The sequence below is a fragment of the Ovis aries genome, chromosome 2 (genome assembly GCF_016772045.2).
Source record: "Ovis aries strain OAR_USU_Benz2616 breed Rambouillet chromosome 2, ARS-UI_Ramb_v3.0, whole genome shotgun sequence".
Classification (NCBI taxonomy): Eukaryota; Metazoa; Chordata; class Mammalia; order Artiodactyla; family Bovidae; genus Ovis; species Ovis aries.
Genome location: NC_056055.1, coordinates 120285435 through 120307224, shown reverse-complemented (window position 1 = coordinate 120307224; position 21790 = coordinate 120285435). Strand labels below are relative to the sequence as shown.

General features: G+C 37.3%; 1 protein-coding gene across 1 annotated transcript in view; it reads right to left on the bottom strand.

The window, feature by feature from the left end:
• COL5A2 (collagen type V alpha 2 chain) overlaps window positions 1-21790 on the bottom strand; it is a 148978-nt gene that overhangs the window by 38921 nt on the left and 88267 nt on the right. The window contains exons 7-23 of the mRNA XM_004004513.5: window positions 21313-21423; window positions 19920-19997; window positions 18066-18110; window positions 16862-16915; window positions 16393-16446; window positions 15220-15273; window positions 12270-12323; window positions 11266-11319; window positions 10312-10356; window positions 9855-9908; window positions 6027-6071; window positions 4828-4881; window positions 2374-2472; window positions 2005-2049; window positions 1792-1890; window positions 347-400; window positions 17-124 (exon numbers count right to left, since the gene is read on the bottom strand). Of these exons, the coding sequence (XP_004004562.1) occupies window positions 17-124; window positions 347-400; window positions 1792-1890; window positions 2005-2049; window positions 2374-2472; window positions 4828-4881; window positions 6027-6071; window positions 9855-9908; window positions 10312-10356; window positions 11266-11319; window positions 12270-12323; window positions 15220-15273; window positions 16393-16446; window positions 16862-16915; window positions 18066-18110; window positions 19920-19997; window positions 21313-21423 (1107 nt within the window). The remainder of the gene's footprint in view (window positions 1-16; window positions 125-346; window positions 401-1791; window positions 1891-2004; window positions 2050-2373; window positions 2473-4827; window positions 4882-6026; window positions 6072-9854; window positions 9909-10311; window positions 10357-11265; window positions 11320-12269; window positions 12324-15219; window positions 15274-16392; window positions 16447-16861; window positions 16916-18065; window positions 18111-19919; window positions 19998-21312; window positions 21424-21790) is intronic.

Sequence of the window (21790 nt, the reverse complement as noted above, 5' to 3'; positions counted from 1 at the left end):
GTTATTCAAATTTTACCCTTTCTCCCATTGGGCCCGGAGGACCAACTGTTCCTGGATCACCTCGGGGACCTCGTTTGCCTTCTTCACCAGGTGGGCCGATTGGACCCTGGATACCATGTGGCCCCTATTGAAAATAGAAGGACAGGTAACAGAGACATGCATTCAGCAATCGAGTTATAGTCAAAAGAATCCAGTTAGTCACAAACTTTAAATTATATTAAGTGAACTGTTTCCATCAACAAGTATAATTCTCTTTGTCATCCTTTTACATACTTGAGTATTTTGGGCTTACACTTTGGGATCACATTCATGTTCCCCTTATCATTGAAAAGAAATAAAACCTTACCGGTTCCCCTTTTGGTCCAGCTTCTCCTTTGAAACCTGGGACTCCTGGATCACCCTAAAATAGGAACATAGAAAACTATAAGAACCAGGATATTTATCCAGCCCAACCTGCTCTAATCGTTACAGTGAATGGGCCTTGACAATTTCTGCAGCAGAGTCTGTACTGAATCAATAATATAGTAATTTTTTAAAAAGTACACAAATCTTATAGAATGTGAATGAAATTTTATAAAATCCAGTATAGTTAGGTAACAGTTTGTATATTTTACAGTGATCTTCAGGAGACTTACCCTTAAAGTCTTATTTTTAATCATGCATAGTAGGATGATTAGAATAATTCAATGATTCTTCCAATTTGATAATAAAAATTAGAACTAACAACGACAGCTTCAATAGGTATATCTATTTAGGGTCTATTTTAGAAAATAGATTTTGTTCACCCAAAGCCAAAATAATTTTATATCTATGTAGTATTTATTAAGATTTGACAACTTCAAACAGGGTATTTTATGTTTAGAGTATTCTAGGGTTTGGGGGCATGTATAGGATTTTGGTCTTTATATACCACGTGTACTTTAATTTGTGGGAACCAGATTGCTAAATTGAGAATATCATAAAATCAAATGTAAAATATCAGCAACGTTTATGTTTTTATAAATTTGTCATCAGTATTTGAAAAGGACTTATCAGTGTAGCAAAATTACTTATAACAGGATCCAAAATATTTGTTTTAAGCAGTACCAGCAAAAGTTTTAATTTTTTTATATTAAGCTAAAAGATACATAATCATAACTTCTCAGTATGTATTTCTTAAGAACTAACCATACTACTTTACCAATAGATGAATACACAAATATAAAATATACAAATTTCTACAAAATATGGATATTCATTCCATATAAACGATATGTTGCAGTCACTCTTCAAGAACTAATCTCAAGATATAGCTGTTGAACACGTTAGCCACCCTGTTATTTTAAATTCCCATTCATGTCAATGTATGGCAAAACCAATACAGTATTGTAAAGTAAATTAAAGTACAAATAAAAATAAAAAAAATAAAGTGCCCCCCCCCAAAAATAAAAATAAAAAAGTAAATTCCCATGAAACTTCCATATTTCCCCATATCGGCTTGCAAAATATTCTCATAATATTTATCATTCAACTATTTATAAAATTTTATGAGATGGATCATGAAGTTATGACCTTACTATTTTAAATAAAAGAACACTAAAATTGAATAATTCCACTTTGAATTTAAACACATAAATTGTACATTAACATTTGGCTTCCACTTTACAAAAATTTCTATCTTAATTTGCCTCATTCAGATAAGTTACATTATCTATGTTTCACTGTATTTCATAGCCTATTATTGATGTCAATATTTCTCTGGTGATATTAGGTGTATATTATACAGGGTGATAATTCTTTGAAGGACATTACCGGTTGGCCTCGAATTCCAGGAGGTCCGGTGCTACCCTGAGGTCCTGGAGATCCAGGGGGTCCTGCTAAGCCAGGAGGACCAGAAGTGCCCGGAGAGCCCTATTGGAATGCAAGAGTGAGAAGCAGAGATCTCAGCACAAGTCTGTGGCCACTGTCCAAAGTTCACTGTGTCCCTGCGAACTTCCCATGGCTTCCATGTAGGTAGTTACTCACCGTCGGGCCTTTGGCACCAGGTGTCCCATCAGTTCCTACTGCACCCTAAAGGATACAGGAAAAGTTCACAAGATAGTAAGCCGTATGTTGGGTAGTATTCAGATGTCCACCCACCTTCCAAAAGGAAGCAGAAAAATTTAACCAAAAAAGAAAGGGGGATAAAGAAATCAACCATTATATCATAAAAGTTACTTTTATGACTGATTCTCTTTTCCATAAAATAGACAAAATTTGCAGAGTTGACAAGGGAAATGTTTTTTTTTTCTTGTGAGTTCTAAACAATCAGAATTGAAAGAGAGTATATTAAAATATACTGCCTTTGTTCTGATGTTATAAAGCATGTCCAACTTGGAGTGACAAGGGACTTACAGGAAGACCTTGGGATCCAATAGGACCAGGTGGCCCAGTTTCGCCTCTTTGCCCCTGAGGACCTTCAGGGCCTCGTGCCCCAGTGGGACCTGCTTCTCCCTAAAGGGGTACAAGACAGAAATGTTAATTTTAGAAAAACCTAAATGTGATGTGGTTCAAAGCTGACTGCTTATTTGGAGTTTTACATTTTACACCTAATAATTTAAAGAGGTCAAGCACACAAAGCAGTTTATAAGGGGTGTACACCTAATTTTTCCTCACGGGTGGGCATATTTTCCCCTCCCTTTGGATGCAGTGATGCCTACAGCATGTTAGAGCAGAGCACCTGGTCAAGGTCACCTGATAACCTTCAAACACCCCAGTTTCCAACCCCAGATAGGAGGCTCGACAGTAAAAATACAGGATGCCTGGTTAAGTTTTAATTCAGATAAAACACAACGGATCTCAGGGTCACTCTGTCCCACACAATATCTGGAAAACACTTATACTGAAATTTTATTCTTTATTTATTTGAAATTCAAATTTGCCTGGGTTTCTGCATTTTATCCAAGATACTAAATACCTAATGTAGGTCAAATCCTAGAGGAAACCTGGACCTGGAATTTTAGGCTAAAAATTCTAAGCTTAGGGGGTGCTCATTGGTACCAATAAACATAGAAAATCTCTATTGAATCCAATTACCCTTCACTGAAATACAGAGAACTAGGTGAGAGAGTTTATTCTGCATGCAGAGAGCCAGAGACGCTGGAAGGACATCACAGTTATGGCAGAACTGGACCGAAAGGAGACTGGGGGTGGCGGTCTTTGTGCTGGGGGTTGGGAGTGGAAAACAATTTCTGAGAGAAACAGTTTCTCACGGTGTTTAACTTTATTAAGCAGTTCTCAGTAGCCAACAGACAGTACTAGAAAAACCCAGGAGGAGAGGGAAGTATCCAGGGTGAATCATGATATAAACTACGACGGCTAGTGAAGTCTGGATCAGAAGCCACAGTAGGTGCAGAAACCACTTCCTGCCAAGTCAGGGTCCTGGGCTTTGTGGGTATTCTTTCCTGGATTCTCTAGCCAGAGCTCAGGCCAGAGCTCAGTTTGGGGGTGGAGAGTCTCACAGTGAGAGAGAGAGAGGGAAGGGATTTTGCATACTTTGATTGAGGTACACAGGGAGGTTGGGCACTCCAAGGTCAAGAGTCAGGAGCAGCAGCCTCGGGACTTCAGGGAGCAGATTCAGAGGGGAAGAGAGAGGGTCCTTCTCAGCTGAGCTCACAGTGAGTTCTCAGTCAAAAGAAGGACTGCTTCCTGAACTGTCTGAGGGCACCATTTTAAAATAAAACGGCCACATCCCTGCAGCACAGAATTTACAGTCAACATTAGAGAGCGCCAGAAAAATAATTTGACTTGATGACTCCCACATTTCAAACAGCACATGAAATGTCAACTATAGACTGTTTGCTCGTTTATTTCGAAGTTCAAATCCAGTTTGAGTGACCCCACTAACAAGGAGCATGAGTCTATACTGAGGGCATCGTCTGCCTCAGGCGCTATGCTGTGTGTGTGTGTGTGTGTGCTAAGCCCAGCCATGTTCAGCTCTTAGTGACCCCATGGGCTGTAGCCCACCAGGCTCCTCTGTCCACAGGACTCTCCAAACAAGAATACTGGAGTGGACTGCCATTTCCTTCTCCACAGGATCTTCCTGACCCAGGAATCGAACCCACATCTCCTGTGGCTCCTGCATTGCAGGCGGTTTTACCACTGAGCCAGTATTGTGTTTTTCAAAATCTGAAAGTAGTGTTCTGAGTTTATTCACTGATTTAGCTTATATAATCTTAATAACCTCTTACTGCAATCCTTGAATTTATCATCCAAAGTTCTTGGGAGAAAGAACAAACTGTGACTCACTGCAAATGTAAATCATCCCAGCAGAATATTTAATCCATTCCCACGGGGAGAGCCAAATAGCCTCCCTGCCCATTCCTTTAATGATTGTGTAAGTTGGGGGTACAAAGGGAGCGGGGAGGCAGATGTGAAGGACAACATTGCATGAGAGAACAGCCTTTTGTCAACCCCTGATTTATTTTAACCTCCTATTGTTTTGAGCATTATGCTATTTATTACTGCCAGACACAGTATTCAAGAACAGAGTTACAATTCGAATTAAACTTTTTCCTAGCAGCTGTTAAATTGTCTGGCATTAGAGTCCTAGTGCAATCAGAGTCTTTGATATTACAGTTGTATGATTATAGGTAATTCTTTTTAAATTACTTATATAATAATATCATTTTTTTAAATTTTCTATTTTTTTCCCCTACCATAATGGACATTGAGAGCACTCTAGGTGCTTTACTTAGTTAACAGCAACTTCCATACTCCTCAGTGAATTAAATGACATTCTTTATTCTGGGATTCATGTACTTAAGAAGTAATTCATGTCATCAAGAGCTACATATATTAACATCTTACCTTCATTCCAGGATTTCCTGGAAAACCAGCTGAGCCAGGTATCCCAAGAGGACCCTATTAAAGAAACCAGCAAAGTGATGAGACATGTATTTTAATCAACATTTTATCAACATGTAATCTTTTATCCTTTGAACATTCTATACTTTGATATATAGGAATAATCCACGTGGTATTTTAAAACCACAAGGATTATATTATAATTTTATTATAAGAACCTTGCAATATTGATATGAGACATTGGTAGTAGAGGTGTCCACTGGTATTAAACATAACAGGATCTCCTAGTTGTAGCATATGAGAGTAAGTCAGTCACAAACACAAATTGTCTGAAACAATTGCTTCTTGAGAAATTACTTTCTTTGTGTTAATCAAGTAATAAAGATAGCTTTTAGAAAGTTACACATTGTACCAAAACCTATAATCTCACTTTATAAAAATGATGCTTAATCAGCTGGATATCTTAGAGTGATTTTTTTCAGGCTAATAGAAAATGAACATGTGTCACTATACTGCATTTGGAAAGGCATGAATAGAGTCTAAACCCTTGATTTAAAAGCTGAATTTAAAGGAAATTAGTGTAGGTGAATTTCATTCTAGGTTATCCTGATTCTTCTTGAGGACTGCATTTTAACGCCATCAAGTTTTGCATTAATAAAAGCCCTTTTAAGTGACACTTATTTTTCTTCCTACCGTTTGTTTCATTTTTGTGAGTAAGGGAGAAGAGCTGTTAAGGACAAGTAATTTCAAATCCAATTTACCCTCATCGTATTTCCCTGAGTTTACTGTGTTTTTACATCAATCCATCCTGTGGACCACACTATACTCTCACTCTCTTCATATGCTCATCTTTCGAGACTAAGCCTAACAATTGTTCCTCTTCAAGTCATCCTTGAGATCTTTGTCTCACTGCTGGTGTCCGTACAATTGGGTCCCCATACTTCATGTTGCTTTCCCTATTACAGCAGTTAGCAGTAACATTATGGTACTGCGTTAATTGATATCTCTCTCTTCTTTGATAGGGAAATGTTCAAAAACAAGCACAGTGTCTTTTTACTGTTTAGACACTTTTTACAGTGTCTTTATTGTCTTTTTACTCCAAGCGTCTGGGACATACTAGGTGCTTCATAAATGATAACAAATGTACAAATGGAAGAATCAGTGAAAAAGTGAATGAATGAATGTGAACGCAATACACTCACCATGGGCCCAGGTTTTCCAGGCATACCATGAGCGCCTCGTTGTCCCTAAGTAGAAGAGAGAAGATCAGAGCGCATTTCTATAGCGCTTGCTGACAAGCCATTTACTTCACAAAAATTTCCATGTTAAAAAATTGGAGAGTATTAAGGTTAGCTATTAAGGTCAACTGACAACAGCCTTAACTAGGTTAAGAGCAGTAAAAATACACATTTATACAACATGGGTAAGGGAGCAATAAAACACATCTATCCAAGGAGAAGAAATAAAAATCAAAATTGGAAATAGAAAACTATGTAAAATGATTTTGTTTTTACTTGAACACGTCACCTTCTATCAAACGAGCTCAAAGACAGAGAAACTATGAACGCTGGGCTCTTCTTAATAGCTAGAATAATAATAATAATAATAATAATAATAATAATAACGTGTTTGGAGTAAAACAAAAAACTAAAGCTCACATGCACTTGCGTGTACTCACCCACAAAGGAAATTAAGTGATAGTGAATGCTGTGTGTGTCACCCAGATGCCCCTTCAGCACAGAAGTAAGCATCCTATCACCCCTGGAAGTGTTGTAAGCTGACAGCTCACACTTGAGACCCTCCCCACAAACCGCTGCAAGATGGTAGCTATTCTAAGATTATGCCTGTGCCCTTCCATGATCAATGCAGTGAAACAAAGGATTCGCAGTCTGAAGAGCCATTTCAGCTCCATAGTTCTCATGGAATGGAAGGTTCGTGGAGACTGAGGCCTCTGTTGCAAATGTAACACAGCTTTGAATTTCTCCTTGTAACAACCCCTGCTTATTTCATTAATTTCTTCATAGGTATAGTTTCTGAGTGCACTCCTCAATAAATTTCCTGCACACAAGTCTTTGTTTTGATGCCAGTTCCTTGGAAAACTGACTCATATACCACTGGTGCCAGAGATAGTCAAGAGAGCAGATGCTAAAATGGAATTTTTAATCTGACTTCCACACTGGCCAGCTGGTGATAGAGGGGGTATGGAATTCTCTTGGCTTGCTGCAGTGATGCAGTGGTAAATGTTGTTTCCAACGGTGAACTGAGGGGACACAGGTAAGGGAATGGGGGCTTCCCAGGTGGTACTAGTGGTAAAGAACCTGCCTGCCAACCTGGGAGATGGAAGAGACAGGTTCAATCCCCGGGTTGCGAAGATCCCCTAGAGGAGGACATGGCAACCCACTCTAATATTCTTGGCTGGAGAATCCCATGGCCAGAGGAGCCTGGTGGGCTATAGTCCATGGGGTCACAGAGTTGGATACAACTGAAGCAACTTAGCAGGCACACAAGGGAATGGGCTATAGGTACAATAGCTCATGCATTTGAGAAGGTCTAGAGGATGTAACAATTATAAAGTTAATGCAAATTTATGAGTCTTGTTGAGTGAATCCATTGGAGAAAGATGTTGTAAGGCTGATGGTAATTAATCATCAATATAAACCTCCTTATAGCAGCATTTAAAACTATTATTATCTTCTACAGCTAGAGGGAAGAAAAGTTGAAGATCAGCTCAGGACTTAAACGTTTAAGTTCTCTTGAAAAGGCTGAATTCCAAAACATGGAAATTCTGCTATGCCATGGTCAAGGCCCTTGATTGGAAGGATGGCCACTGAAATTTGGCACTGGGGTATATTAAGAACTTTGAAATCTCAGGGACCCTGAAGCCTCTGGGCCTACAGAAGTGATCCTTTCCCATTAAGTCTATACTTCCCTCTTGCTTAAAGGTGATAGCCCTCTACTTTACCAGACAATATATGCTTCCACCACCACTACCTGTTTTCCCCCTGGCCACTAGACCAAGAACTAGCATCAAGTCACAAAATAGCTTGGTTGAAGTAATGCTGTTTCTGATAAAAGAAAGAATAGATCCTTTACCCAAAACACTATAAGTTTTATACCTCATGTAAAGGCAGGATTCAGGAAAGAACACATGGGACTAGGTCCTAAAGGTACGGGATTGAGACGGACAGGGCATGAAAATGGGAGAATTTTAGTGATTTGGAAGCGCTCTACCATCATATATATTTAACAGCTGAATCAAGACTCTGGGAAACAGTATTAATAGGGAAAGTAGCTTTTGGAAACTTGGAAAGAGCAATGGCCCAAACTAAGTGAGGTAGAAATGCCAGAGCTGCCTGGGCAGACAGTAGAATAAAGCACAGAGAAGTGAACACAGTACATTGGATATAATACATATGGCTGGCTAAAGTAAGAGCTGGCTATGGCTGACTTTATTTTCCTGGGCTCCAAAGTTACTGTTGGATGGTGACTGCAGCCATGAAATTGAAAGACGCTTGCTCCTTGGAAGGAAAGTTATGACCAACCTAGACAGCATATTAAAAACCAGACATTACTTTGTCAACAAAGGTCCATCTCATCAAGGCTCTGTTTTTTCCAGTAGTCACGTATGGATGTGAGAGTTGGACTCTAAAGAAAGCTGAGCATAGAAGAATTGATGCTTTTGAACTGTGGTGTTGGAGAAGACTCTTGAGAGTCCCTTGGACTGCAACAATATCCAACCAGTCCATCCTAAAGGAGATTGGTCCTGGGTGTTCATTGGAAGGACTGATGTTGAAGCTGAAACTCCAATACTTTGGCCACCTGATGCAGAGAGCTGACTCTTTGGAAGAGACCCTGATGCTGGGAAAGATTGAGGGCAGGAGGAGAAGGGGACGACAGAGGATGAGATGGTTGGATGGCATCATCAACTCAATGGACATGAGTTTGGGTAAACTCCGGGAGTTGGTGATGGACAGGGAGGCCTGGCGTGCTGCAGTTCATGGGGTCACAAAGAGTCGGACACAACTGAGTGACTGAACTGAACTGAACTGATATTCTACAATATTGTCTACATTTCCAGGGGACACTCTGCCTATAAGTGATAAGGAATCGTCTAGTGAGAGGGTGTCACTTGTTCTGAACCAAGGTCCTGACTTCAGTACCACTGAGAAGCTCTAAGGTGGTTGTCTTCTGTGGGGTCACAGTAGGGGATATAATAAACCTGAGACTCTTAAGTCTACAGGAGATGATATGAAAATAAGAAAGGTCATATGGCAGTCCTTAATTGCCAAAAGAAAAGTAGGTGTAATGTAATGAACAGCCTGACTTCCAGAGAGCTGTGAAGAGAATGAATATAATAACTGCCCCGGCCCCAGGTTTAAGGTAGATGGGCAGAGAGCAAGAGTATTTCTCAGTCTGTACAATTAAAGGGCTTCCTAGGTGGTACTAGTGGTAAAGAACCTGCCAGGCATTGTAGGAGACATAAGAGATGGGAGTTTGATCTCTGGGTCGGGAAGATCCCCTGGAGAAGGATATGGCAACCAACCCCAATATTCATGCCTGGAGAATCCCGTGGTGGACAGGGGAGCCTGCCGGACTACGGTCCATAGGGTTGCGAAGAGCATGACGTGACTGAAGCAATTTAGCAGGGAAATTAAAATCAATCAAGGGAAAACGATCAGGAGACTCTAATCTTTTAAAGGGTTTATTCATAGTATTACCTTTTAGGATTGTGAGGAACAAGAGATAAAGAGTTTTAGAACACTTGGTAAATACTAATAACATTTTCTTAATTTCTTTACTAAAAAAGTAGGCAACGAACATACTTTGGTTATGTAAGATGTTACCATTAACAGAAGGTAGGGAAAGTGTACCTGGGAACTCTCTATACTATCTTTGCAACTTTCCTGTAAACTTAAATTTGTTTCAAAAAGAAAAGTGTAAAAATTACAAAGTAAGCAAAGTAAAGTTTATTCTCCTTTAAAAGGCATATTCAACAAAGTATTTGAAAGAGCTGATACACACATACTTACAGGAGCACCCTGTGGTCCCAGCCTTCCTCTCTCTCCTGGCATTCCTCTCGGACCCTATAGATGAGAGAGAGAGAACATTTCTTGAAACATCATATTTGAATCTGAGTGTACTTTGATTTCACTCCTCAAATCAATCATTAATATAATCACTACCTGTTATAATTGGCCTAAATAGATTTCACTTAATCTAGCATTAATGGTCTAAATCTATAATAATCCGTATTTCGTCACTGGGTACAGAAAAAGAAAAGTGCATTCAACAATTAAGAAAAATAATGTAACACAGGAAGCCTTTTTCTATTTGAAGGGGCAGCTCTTACAGGATGCTTGCCTTTCAGCTGATAATAAAGAATTATTTCACCAGCTAACATATACTCTCTATGTCTTTTTTTCCATTTAAATATTCTCTTAGCATAATCTAAAAAGCAAAGAAACAACGAATTAAATTGATACATACCATCGGACCCATGGCACCCATTGGACCAGTAGGGCCGGCTTCACCCTAAAGCGAACGTGAGATCACATTACAATACAAGAAGCCTACAATTGATATTCACAGTATTCTCTTCCAAGTGTGATATCTTAAAGGCTTATTTTCAAAGCTGAGCATTTGAAAGGCATACTTTCAATAAAGGGCCTCAAAACTATGCTGTATCACCTGTTCTCAAAATACAATGGAAATCTACTGTCTAAGAAATAAGTCTAAAATCAAACTGGTAATTTAAGCAAGACTTAAGGGACTATCTTTTTTTCACTTTCATTTTCATTACACCTAGCCACATTAATCAAATTTTAATACAAATGCTTAGTCTATGTCTGATAATAAAAGTAAAATTTTACAAAACTAAAATTGACTATAATATTCCTTTAAGATCTCTTGTAGGAAGCTTAGAAATGATAAAATTTAAAGCTAAATGCTTTTTAACACATGTATCTCATTGTATTTTCCATTAAAAAGTCATCTGCACTTCTTGGATGTTCTCTTTCCCTCTAGCAGCATAAATAAATTTGGGGAAGAAACAATGGCCAAAAGGCCCTAAAATTAAAAAGGTACTAAATAATGGGATCAAGGAACCATGTAAACCTCTCTGATATTATTAAAGAAGAATAAAGAGTGAATGTATTTCAGAGAGCGGACTCAGAGCGCATCTTTATATAAAGATAACACTCATCTTACGTCGGTAGAAACCTAATTGCATGGTAGGGGTTTCTAGTGACAAAGTAAGGTCGTACCATGTATCTTCCTAAATCTACCACCCATCCATGAAAAATTATATTTACCTACTTAAGTATTCATTCTTTATACTACTCTTCCCTTTAGAACTATTTAAGGGGGACTTGAAAAAAATTTTAGGCTTGAAGCAGAACAGGAATTCTGTAGTGAGGCTGTATTGAGATAATATTCAGTTACCTTGGAACCGGTTGCTCCAACTTCACCTTTAGGGCCTTCAAGACCTTTGTGTCCCTGAGAAGAAAAATATAAATTTGTATTTAATAGCTTTTTTGAGCTTCAAGCATGTGAAAGAAGAACCAAAAACAAGTTCACAGGAAGTGCCTTATGAAAATAGATTGCAAATTTAAAGTCCTTACTCAAATGTTCCCAAATTCTCATCTCTTTTTTTGAAAGTCTATTCAATGAAGATTAAAGTAGCATTTCCCTTCTTTAAATAACATTTTCAATTTGCAATGGGCTCATCTTTCAAATTTTTGTGACTTCATAGAAATTTAATAGAAACAAAAAATGTATGGTGGCTTTAGGGGAAACAAATGGTTATAGAATTTAGTTATAAAATATGGTTCATATCCAGGAGTGATTTTAAAAATATTTAATAACTAGTACAGCACAAGCATTCTAATCATAAGTTCAACCACTCAAAACATAGGCCAGCCAATGTACGCTGAGGGAATATCAACTATGCTTTCAGATAGATGTGTAATTTCTATATAAGTATGTATGTAACTAATAGTTGCATATTCATTATCTTGAGTTAAAGAGAGAAGCATTCTACAGCCTTCTGAGTCTGAGTAGGATCCGAGTTGACTAGGCCCCTGTGATCCAGGACAATTTATGGTATTATGTAAATATTCCACTATGTAGCAGTTGCCTATTTTCTTAAATAAATCTCATTAGACTGAAGCTGAGAGTCATGGACATTTCTCATTTATCACTACTTTCTTATTTATAGCACAGTATTCAGCACATTGTTAAGAACTCAAAATACATTCATTTATAGAATCAAATGAAATTCTGGAAATATAAAAATGCATTGTGATTTTGGTAAGTGACATCTACTGTAACCACAGCCAGTTAAGGGCAATTGACAAATGAAATTGTGAAGATTTTGAGGGTAATGCTCCTCTGACCCTACTCCATAAGCCAGGGTATCTAAAAAGATTACAGAGGACTGAACTTACTCGGTGACCCTTCAGGCCTGGAAGACCAGGAGCCCCAGGAAATCCTCGAGCTCCCTGTCAGAGGAAAAGGAGATAAGGCATTTCAGAGTCATTAACTGCATAAGGCACTTTTTTTTTTTTTTCCCAAAAAAGATACTTGTTTTTTTTTTTTACCAACAAACCTAAGAAGAAAAAGGAGAAATATATTTCTATATGTCAAAATACATCTAGGTTATCAAAAAATTAGCAAGGCAAATGGAAACAAGTCTTACACAGAAACATGGATTAATTCTAGGCGTTGATTTGATGACATTTTTAAATTTTCAAATGATATTGCTGTGTTATAATTAGTAAAGAATAAACAATAAGAAAATAAGCCTGAATCTACATTCTCTGTGTCTAAATCAAGTAAGTCAAGGTAGAGGAAAAATAATCAGGAAACTTAAGGAAAATTATGCTTTCTCTCTTTTATATTGTGTTTTATTTGTGGTAGAATAATAAATACATTTGTAGCAAGTAAATATAATCTATTTTTTCTGAACTTCTAAATATTATCAGTAGAATATGATTAGAAAGATTACATAAAAATGTTATCAGAATTTTTTAAATAAAATATTCAGGAGGAGCTTATGGATTTGTGATTGTTTAAAAAACTGAGAAAACGAAATATCCAACAGAAAAGAAAGTCAAGTAATACAAAGAGAATGGGTTGGTTCCTTGACTCAACTTCTTACTTTCTATTAATTCTATGCATCTTTCGCCTAACTGTAAAAATTTAAAAAAAAAAAAAAAGAAATCAGACACTAATAAAATCCAAAATGGCACAAGTTCTTTGAAATGATGCTTGAAACTTTTTCCTCATACCCTCTTTAAATAGTTAAGGATCCAGTGACTTAATTACTCACTTATTCCAGTTGCCGACATTAAATAGGTTTTGTGTTGAAACCTATCTGCTGCCACCAGTAGGGTAAGCACTTTGATAGCACAGACTGAAGCTATCAATTATTATTATCAATCTGCATATCCCTAACACTTTGCCTTCTGCCTTACTAGTAGGCATTCAAGAATAAAAACTGAATAAACAACTGAATAAAGAAATGGCTTCACATTCATCATCTTCTTCATCTTCTTGACACTCATAGAGCTTTTCCTAAATCTTTCAAGGAACATCTCTTGTCTTAGTACAATCTTACAGAGATGGCAAAATCCTTCTGTTCTGTATTACCATACCCTTTACTTAGTGTTAACTAAATGAATGAGCAAATAACTCAATAAACAAACTTTGTATGATAAAAGCAAATCAATAATTCTTCCATGACCTCTTTCAGGAAAAATGTTTCTGTAGTGTTTTGCAGGGGGTTATCACAGTAAGGGCACATCAAACCCTGCACTCTGAACACATAAAGTCCCACTAAATCTTCTGTTTACACAGCCCTACTTAGGAATTCTTTCACTTCAAAAATGGCCTTTAAGTTTTTCCCCTGGAATCCTGCCCTTTACTGAGATTCGTCTCCCCACCATCCTTCAGCATACATCCGTCTAAGCCTATAGAGGAATTACTGAGCTATGCTATTTGAAACGATTAGTAAACTTTTGAGTTTTTGTGGTCTGCAAGGGAATTCTCATGTGATTACATATCTCTAATACAGCAAGAAAATAAGCCAGACGTACTAGTGCTCATAAAATTTTTCTCATTCTGCTGACCCAAGACTGTCATCACACCCCAATCACACATCGTTGCACTGCGCTTGCAGAGTACATCTGTGACATGCTGGCAGGGCGCCTTTCCTCCCCGTGGAGGGCCCACGCTGTGAGAAGATTCGAGTGTGCGCAGGGCGGGAGTCTCAAGCCTGGATTGGTTCACACCGACATCTGTGCTAATGACTAAACCACCTGTCTTTGTCTGCAGGCTTTGTTTGCAGGCTGAGGGAAAGGAAAAGAGAGGAGGGAGCTGCAGGCCTGGTTTTGTGTTCGAAACTAAACGATCCTTACAGTCCTGTGCTTAAATTCCCGTAAAAGATTATTAACATTCGTGTGTCCAAAAAATCCCTAGCATTGAACCTCATCAATTTTCATAAAGTAAATGGACAATAATTCAGTATTGTTGTATGTATATGGTGGTAGAAATATTAGGATATTATAGGAGATATAATAAGTAGGAAGTTGAATCAGTTTAGGGGATTCTGGACCAAGAGAAAGTCTAAGAGCAGGAATGTTAGAGCATTTATGCTTACTTATCATTTTCTAACTTTCCCCACTGTCTCTGTAGCACATCCCAGGGGAGCACCTATCAAAGTAACATGAGTGAAAACAGACAGGTGGGTTCAGGGCGGCCAAGTGACCCAGGTCTTGAATTCTGGTAGAGCTAGTTACTCTCGCTGTATTGAGCCAAGTGAGAAGAAAACAACTGTATTAGGAAGGCTGGTGATTAATACATCTGGTTATAAGCTTTTCGGGGCCAGAACATCAATAAAGAATTTCAGTCAACAACAGGGTTTGGGGAACAGCCAAAGAGGCATCCTGTCCACGATTTATTGTTCTAGCATATAAGAAACAAATCAACAAACTCTTTAAAGCTGTCATTTTTGACATATGAATACAAAATCTTTAAAAAAAAACTAAAAATATATTTAAAAAATAAATTGGGATTGAGATATTATGAAAGGTAAGTAAGTGAAACTGGTGATTTATCTGAAAATTTGGTACTCATTTGGTACTAACCATGTTAGGTTATAATTCTCTAGCTCTGGGAGGGTCATTCATATGGTGGCAATGCAAAGCCAGGAACTCAAATAAGCTCTCATCCTGGCAAAATGTCCTGTTTCACAATGACAGAAGGGAACATGTCTTGGTGACGGTGTCTACTGCATGTGCAGGGTTGAGTTGGTGAATGAATGGTGAGTTAGTTTTAAATGTTCTTCATTGTTTGAATTTTGTCTTTGTGTTGTGGTGTTGATCAGTATAAACTTACCGGAGATCCTGCAAATCCCACTTCACCAGGTTTTCCATTTCTACCAGGCTCACCCTTTATGGGGAAAAAAGCAAAGTGGAGGAAAGCAAAGAGGGATTTAAAATTTTCTCTCCTGAGACTAAATGACAAATCAATTGCAGGTGAAAAGTCTTCCTTAGAAAGCTCACATCCAATGGTCTAAGCAGGGCGAGAACACAGCCCTACTCCTGAGGACAATCCATTATAGCAAGTCAGTCTGTGGAGAGTCCATTCGTTTATCAGAAGAAGAAATAAATATAAATTATACTGGTCTGACCTAGCTCTCCATTTTATTCAACATCAAAATTTGCGCACACACACACACACACACACATGCCGTGAAATTCTACGTCAATATGCAGCACTAAAACGGTGCTTCTCAAAATAAATTTACCATTTATTTCTTGTGATGAAAAAAAATTTAAGAACTACCAGAGATATTTTCTTTATGGCCAAATTCACTGTAATCCACTTAAATAAATCTCACGACACCCAAAGGAAAATATTTTCTTGGTCTAATGTCACATAGACATTAACGGCCTCCCTAATGATTTTATCCTCAACTTTGGTGCAACTAACAGAGGAATTCAGGAAAGCAAATCTGTTGTTATACACGGTTCTTAAATGTTCTTAAGAACACTGATCACATGTTCTTAATGTTAAAATCTGAAATTTAGGCTTAACTTTAAATATTCAATTAAAGAAACAACTTTTTGAGCGTTGGAGAGCAATACTGACACTACTCTGCGGACATTTTTAAAAATCCATTTAATGAGGGCCTCATAACGATCTTTTGGGATCAAAGAAGTGTGTTTTTCCTTAAGATCACTTCAAAAGCTCTGCCCACCAAATGTTGTTGCTGTTGTGACAGCAATTCTAGTATCCTATGGAGAAATCATAATGGAAAAACTGAGCAGGCAAAGACACAGTACCTAACAATACAATACCATCACAATTAAGAGCACTTTCAGACTTTATAAAATTCCATTCTAACCTGCCCTGTTTTTATTAAATTTAATGACAGTAAAAAGGAGAGGAATGAAATGGGAACCAATGAATAATATTCATGTTAATGTTGCAGCTCTTTCCTAGCCAAAATTTTGCACATTTTGAAATTTGACAAATTTCAAAGCAAAATGAAGAAAAGCAGCTTACATCTTCACCAGGTTTTCCAGGAGGGCCCTCTGGTCCTCGTGCACCAATTGGACCCTAATAACAAAATGAAGCAAAAGGGAAGTAAGGATATTTACCTTTATTTACCCATATCTATCAGTGATACAATCCAAAATACTGTTGAGACAAATTAAAATATCAGAGAAAACAACTTCATTAATATTCTGAAGTTTACGTTGTATCTTTCAGATTATGTGCTCAAAGGAAAAAAATTTAATTTCACAGATGCACATATCTTAGCACTTTCCGCTGACCACATTCAAAGCCTCTGAATTTAAGTACTCTGCCACAAGAAATATGTAGCTTAAGCACAGTCCATAACACAGGACTCCTGAACTGGACTAGAATATATTGCTACATTAGGAAACAGGTGGTAGCATAAATCACTCATGACATCATTGTAATGGTGGACCCATAGTTAACTGGGTCTACATGCTTACTTGACATTTACCATTGGGCCAGGGTCACCAGGTTCACCAGGTGGTCCTGCTGGGCCAACACCACCCTAAAAAAAATTGTATAAAATTTATATATAATTCACAAATTATATGGACAAATCAAAGAAAACACAATACTGAATCCTATACTGTCCACAGTACAGTGCAATTGCTCAAAATGTTGACTCTGCCACTCTCCAGCTATGACTCTGGATGAGTTATTAATAACTTCATCTCTCTATATCCCATTTCCTAATCGGTGAGATGAGAATAATGTGGCACCTCCTTCATTAAGCTGCTATATCTCTTTGGGTAACGAATGCATGTTGAGAGCCTAGAACAGTGCTGGCAGAGTGAGTGTCGATAGTGATAGCCATCTCCCTCTCTCTTCCTCCTTCTTTATCAGCTACTTTTTCCATTCACAATGGCAGTACTGTATAATAGCTTGGAGTAAAACTCCACACACATGATAATGAAAATACGGCATGTTTGAGCTAGGAATTCTTCTCTCTCTCTTTAGGAAAAAAAAAAAAAACATTTTCTACAGCCTGTCAAATCACTACAAAAATTAAAATAGCTCTACATCAGTATTTTATTGGTATTTGAAAGCTTATAGAAGGAAAGTACAGAATTATTTGCTTTATAAAGATTTCATGGAGTGATCATTATCACTGTTATTTCTAATAATACTACGCGGTGATATTCTTCTATGACCTCATTTCATAGCTCCAGAGTTGGCACATAATCAATTATAAGGATTTTCAACATGACATGAGATAATGATCTGTTATTTTACAAACACAGGCACATAAAAATTCTTTGTATTGGAGGTCAGTCACATAAAGAAACCAGGTGATAAAACTTCAGCATCATGAAAAATCTTTGAAAACATATTGAATATATTTCTAAGTGCGTGAAAATTAATTGAATACAGCCCATTCAGTGAGTATTGTTGTTATTGTTCAGTCACTCAGTCGCGTCCGACTCTTTGCAACCCCATGGACCGCAGCATGCCAGGCTTCCCTGTCCTTCACCGTTTCCCGGAGCTTGCTCAAACTCATGTCCCTTGAGTTGATGATACTACCCAACCATCTGGTCCTCTAAGCATTACAATACGCAATTTAAAGCCTAGCCAAAAGCAGTCATGTCCCAGAGAACTTACTTATTTTTCTTTTTTTTTTTTTTAATGATATGTGATTTAATTATAAAAAGACTTACCTGCTGCCCTTGTAAACCTTGAGGACCCCTTGGGCCAACAGGACCCTTAAAAACAAATGAGAAGAAAAGTTGCATAGTGTTCATGACAATTAGTTCACAGCTTTCAAAAATGTTGAATTTACTTTAGAATTTGGAAAAATGAATCTCTGACAGTGAAAAGGTGATGACATTGTCCTTCTGTATTCACCTGGAATACAGCTAAATTCAAAAAGATTAAAGCTTGGATAATGTTTGGGATGATCTTATACACACATTCAGAGTCATGAAAAGAAATAAAAATGCCTATGCACACCCAATGTCTTGGGATGAGAACTCTTGCATACTTAAGGGGTGGTTTAATTGAAGCAGAATAACCAACAAAGAAAAATCTTGGCAAGTGTAAGTTGTTATCAAACTGTCTATTTAATTCTTCAGCTTCACAGCAAATAACTCATAATTTCAATGAGCACGTTGAATTAAAGGCTTATGAAACTATCAACAATAGCAACTGGATTATTTTAAATGTAAGTTTTAAATGATCTGGGGCACTGAGTTTTGAGGTTATTTCTTTCTTTCATGACACACATCTAAAGTATCCAGTTTTCCCCCATTTATTATGAAACGCTTACAATGTGACATAACAAAGGTAAGAGAAGGAAAATGCTATTTTTAAAAGTTGTTAGTAAATGTCTATGTAATTTTTTTAAATGTCACACTTTAAAAAGCGAAAGCAATTAAATCAAAATCTAGTTTGTTCTTATGGTGAAAACTTAAATTTTTGTTTTGGATTGATCAGATTTTTAGATAGCAAAATAAGAGCTTCATTTCAAAAAATAAACATACCTGTAACTTGAACTTCAAATGATTAAAAACATGTATTTCAGAAAAATATCCCCAGTTAATCATTGAATGAGACCAGACTGCTACTGACTTCGAATATGTATAATCAAACAATGTTTAAGTGACTTAAAATATATCCCAACCATATTTAAACTACTCACTGGCCTTAAGGATGGGTGTGTGTGCTCAAACATTCCATTTCTTCTGATTATTTGGAGTCCCATGGACTGTAGCCCACCAGGCTCCTCTCTTCATGGGGTTCTCCAGGCAAGAATACTAGAGTGGGTTGCCATGCTCTCCTCCAGGGGATCTTTCCCACCCAGGAATCGACCCAAGGTCCCTTATGTCTCCTGCATTAGCAGGCAGGTTCTTTACGGTTAGTACTGCCTGGGAAGCCCAAACGATAGGTAGAAAGGGTGTTTATCTATGCAGTCTGACTTTACATTGTTTGAAATGTCATTAATCTGGAATGCCTTTGAATTACGTTATGAGCAAAAAAGTATGGAAGAGTCGCTTTGCAAAGAGTTAATTCATTTAATAAAATTACATTGCTCCAAATACCCAGGTTAAAGTAAAGAAAATGGGAATCTTTCTGGCTGTTGAAGAAATGCAAAAGAGAATGCTAATGGCCCAGTGAGTAAATTTTAGAGTTGTCAGCATAAGGCAACCAGAGAAAGGAAAATAATATAAGGGAATAATGCATTTTGCCAAATAACTTTCTAACAATACCATAAAATAGACTTTGCTTTGCTTTTTTTTTAGTTTTTAGAAAGTACAGTTTTTGTTGTGGTGGTTATAAGTTAGGTGAAAAATACAGACAGTCCTTTATTAATGAAAACAAATAACTTTGCACAGTTACAAATGGAACACCACTGGGCTTTCAAATATTACACAGCAGAGTTTGATAAGTAAAGTGAATGAATGGATGGATGGATATATTTTAAGAAGATACATATTACTTTACTAGCTAACTCAAACCTCTCTGCATAATGGTTTTTCCAAAGTACTTTGATTATCAGTAAAATCTACACTTACCACAGATCCAGGCATCAGTCCTACTTGACTCCCAAGTCCAGACTTTTCATCTAACCCAGCCATCTGAGCTGAAAACGGCTGTTAAAGAAATGTGTTGACATTATTTCCACAGTAAAAGATCTATATCAACATACTTTTTAAACTGAGAAGTGTACGATCTCTGGGATTCTTAGAGAATGACTCTTTTGAGAATCATTGTAAACTTTTGACTTTAAAGCAAGGAAAAAGATTCAACCTGTTTTCACTGTATGTGTTTTTGAGTGAACAATCTTCCTCACTATGTTGCTTCAAAATAACTACTGCAATGGGCCAAATGCCTGAAACTTGATAAAAGCATGGATCATTCTGATAAGCATTTAGCCAGTCTAATCAATTTCAGGTTTAAGTCTTTTTATTTGCTTTTTTTCCCATTGTTAGTACATGCCAATTAAAAGTGCCTTTAAAACATTTGTCCTAAAGATTTTTCCATTATACCAGACTGCTTTACTTAGATGGTATTCTTTTTTCTTTGTTAGTAACCAGTAAATTTTAACTGTATTTATATAAGTTGATTAAAATTTTATGATCTTTTAAATGAATCCTGGAATATTCCAAAATCAGTAACAGTTTTACCTTCTCTCCTTCACATCTAAAAATCTCTGGTAACCCAATTGACTAAAACTGTCCATTTTCATTCCAGGAGTTCTATCAATTTCCAGATTTTAATGGGAAAAGAAGGTGCGTAATTTTAAAAATAAATTGTCAGTTCCTTCTACAATGAGTTGAAAAGCAAATGTAAAAATTGTTGTAAAACAAAAATCACATTTCAGGGTTCCATACTTTCCCTTGTTGTACTATGCAATTTGCTCATAAATCTATTCAAAAATCTGCCACTAAGAATTCAAACAGGCAGGCATAGAAAGACATTTTATTTTACTTCTGGTAGGAAATTAACACTCAGAGACACAATCAGAATGCATTTTTTATGTCAACTCAGTGGCCCTTTTGCAAGCATCATCCCGGATGTGCCATCCTTCCTTGGCGGGAGGACATGTCACAGGTTCTTTCAACATTCTGAGCCAAGAGAACAATAAAGGAGAACGACGTATTTCTCTTTCCAGTTCACAGTGGGAACAATATTAGTGGTCCTTTAGAATCAACAGAGAACAAAATCCCAATGCCCAGAACTGACATTAAGAAATACAAACCATTTGAAGCAGCATCTTTAAAAAGTGATACTTTGAATTTTCCAACAATTCCCTGTGGATTTCTTAGTTTTGTTGTTATTGTGTTCATTTAGCTGCTCTTACAGCTAAGGACCAATACGTGAACTAACACAATTTAAGATCCTAAAAATATACCATAAACTTAATATATTATCTACAGAAGATATTAAGCAATGCACACCACTCACCCTGCTCATGCCATCCGGTCCTGGGTGAGATGGATGCCCAGGAGGTCCTGGGGCACCTGGCTGACCAGGAACACCGGGTTCTCCATCAATTCCCTGAGGACCACGAGGCCCCTGGAGAAATAAGCCAGAAGAAATTAGAACCCACTGCTAAATATGTACCTAGGAGAAAACAAAAGCCACAAGCTTCTTGATGGAGATGAAGTGTGTATTATTTTTTTAAAAAAGAGCAATCCAGCAACCCACAGTAATTTTATCAGCTACACCAAACCTGCAGATTTCAGCACTGGTCACAGCCTCTGCCGTCAGGAGAGGACACATTCTGCGTAAGAATTTTACTCGTGATGTGTTAAATTCCCAGTAATCAGATTTTTTGGAATAATTATGAGTGTATTCAGTTTGTCAATATTCTAGAATAAGTTTCCTTACTTGAGTTTTGCTGTTCAAGGGTATTTAGTCAATGATTTCTAAATTCACTTGT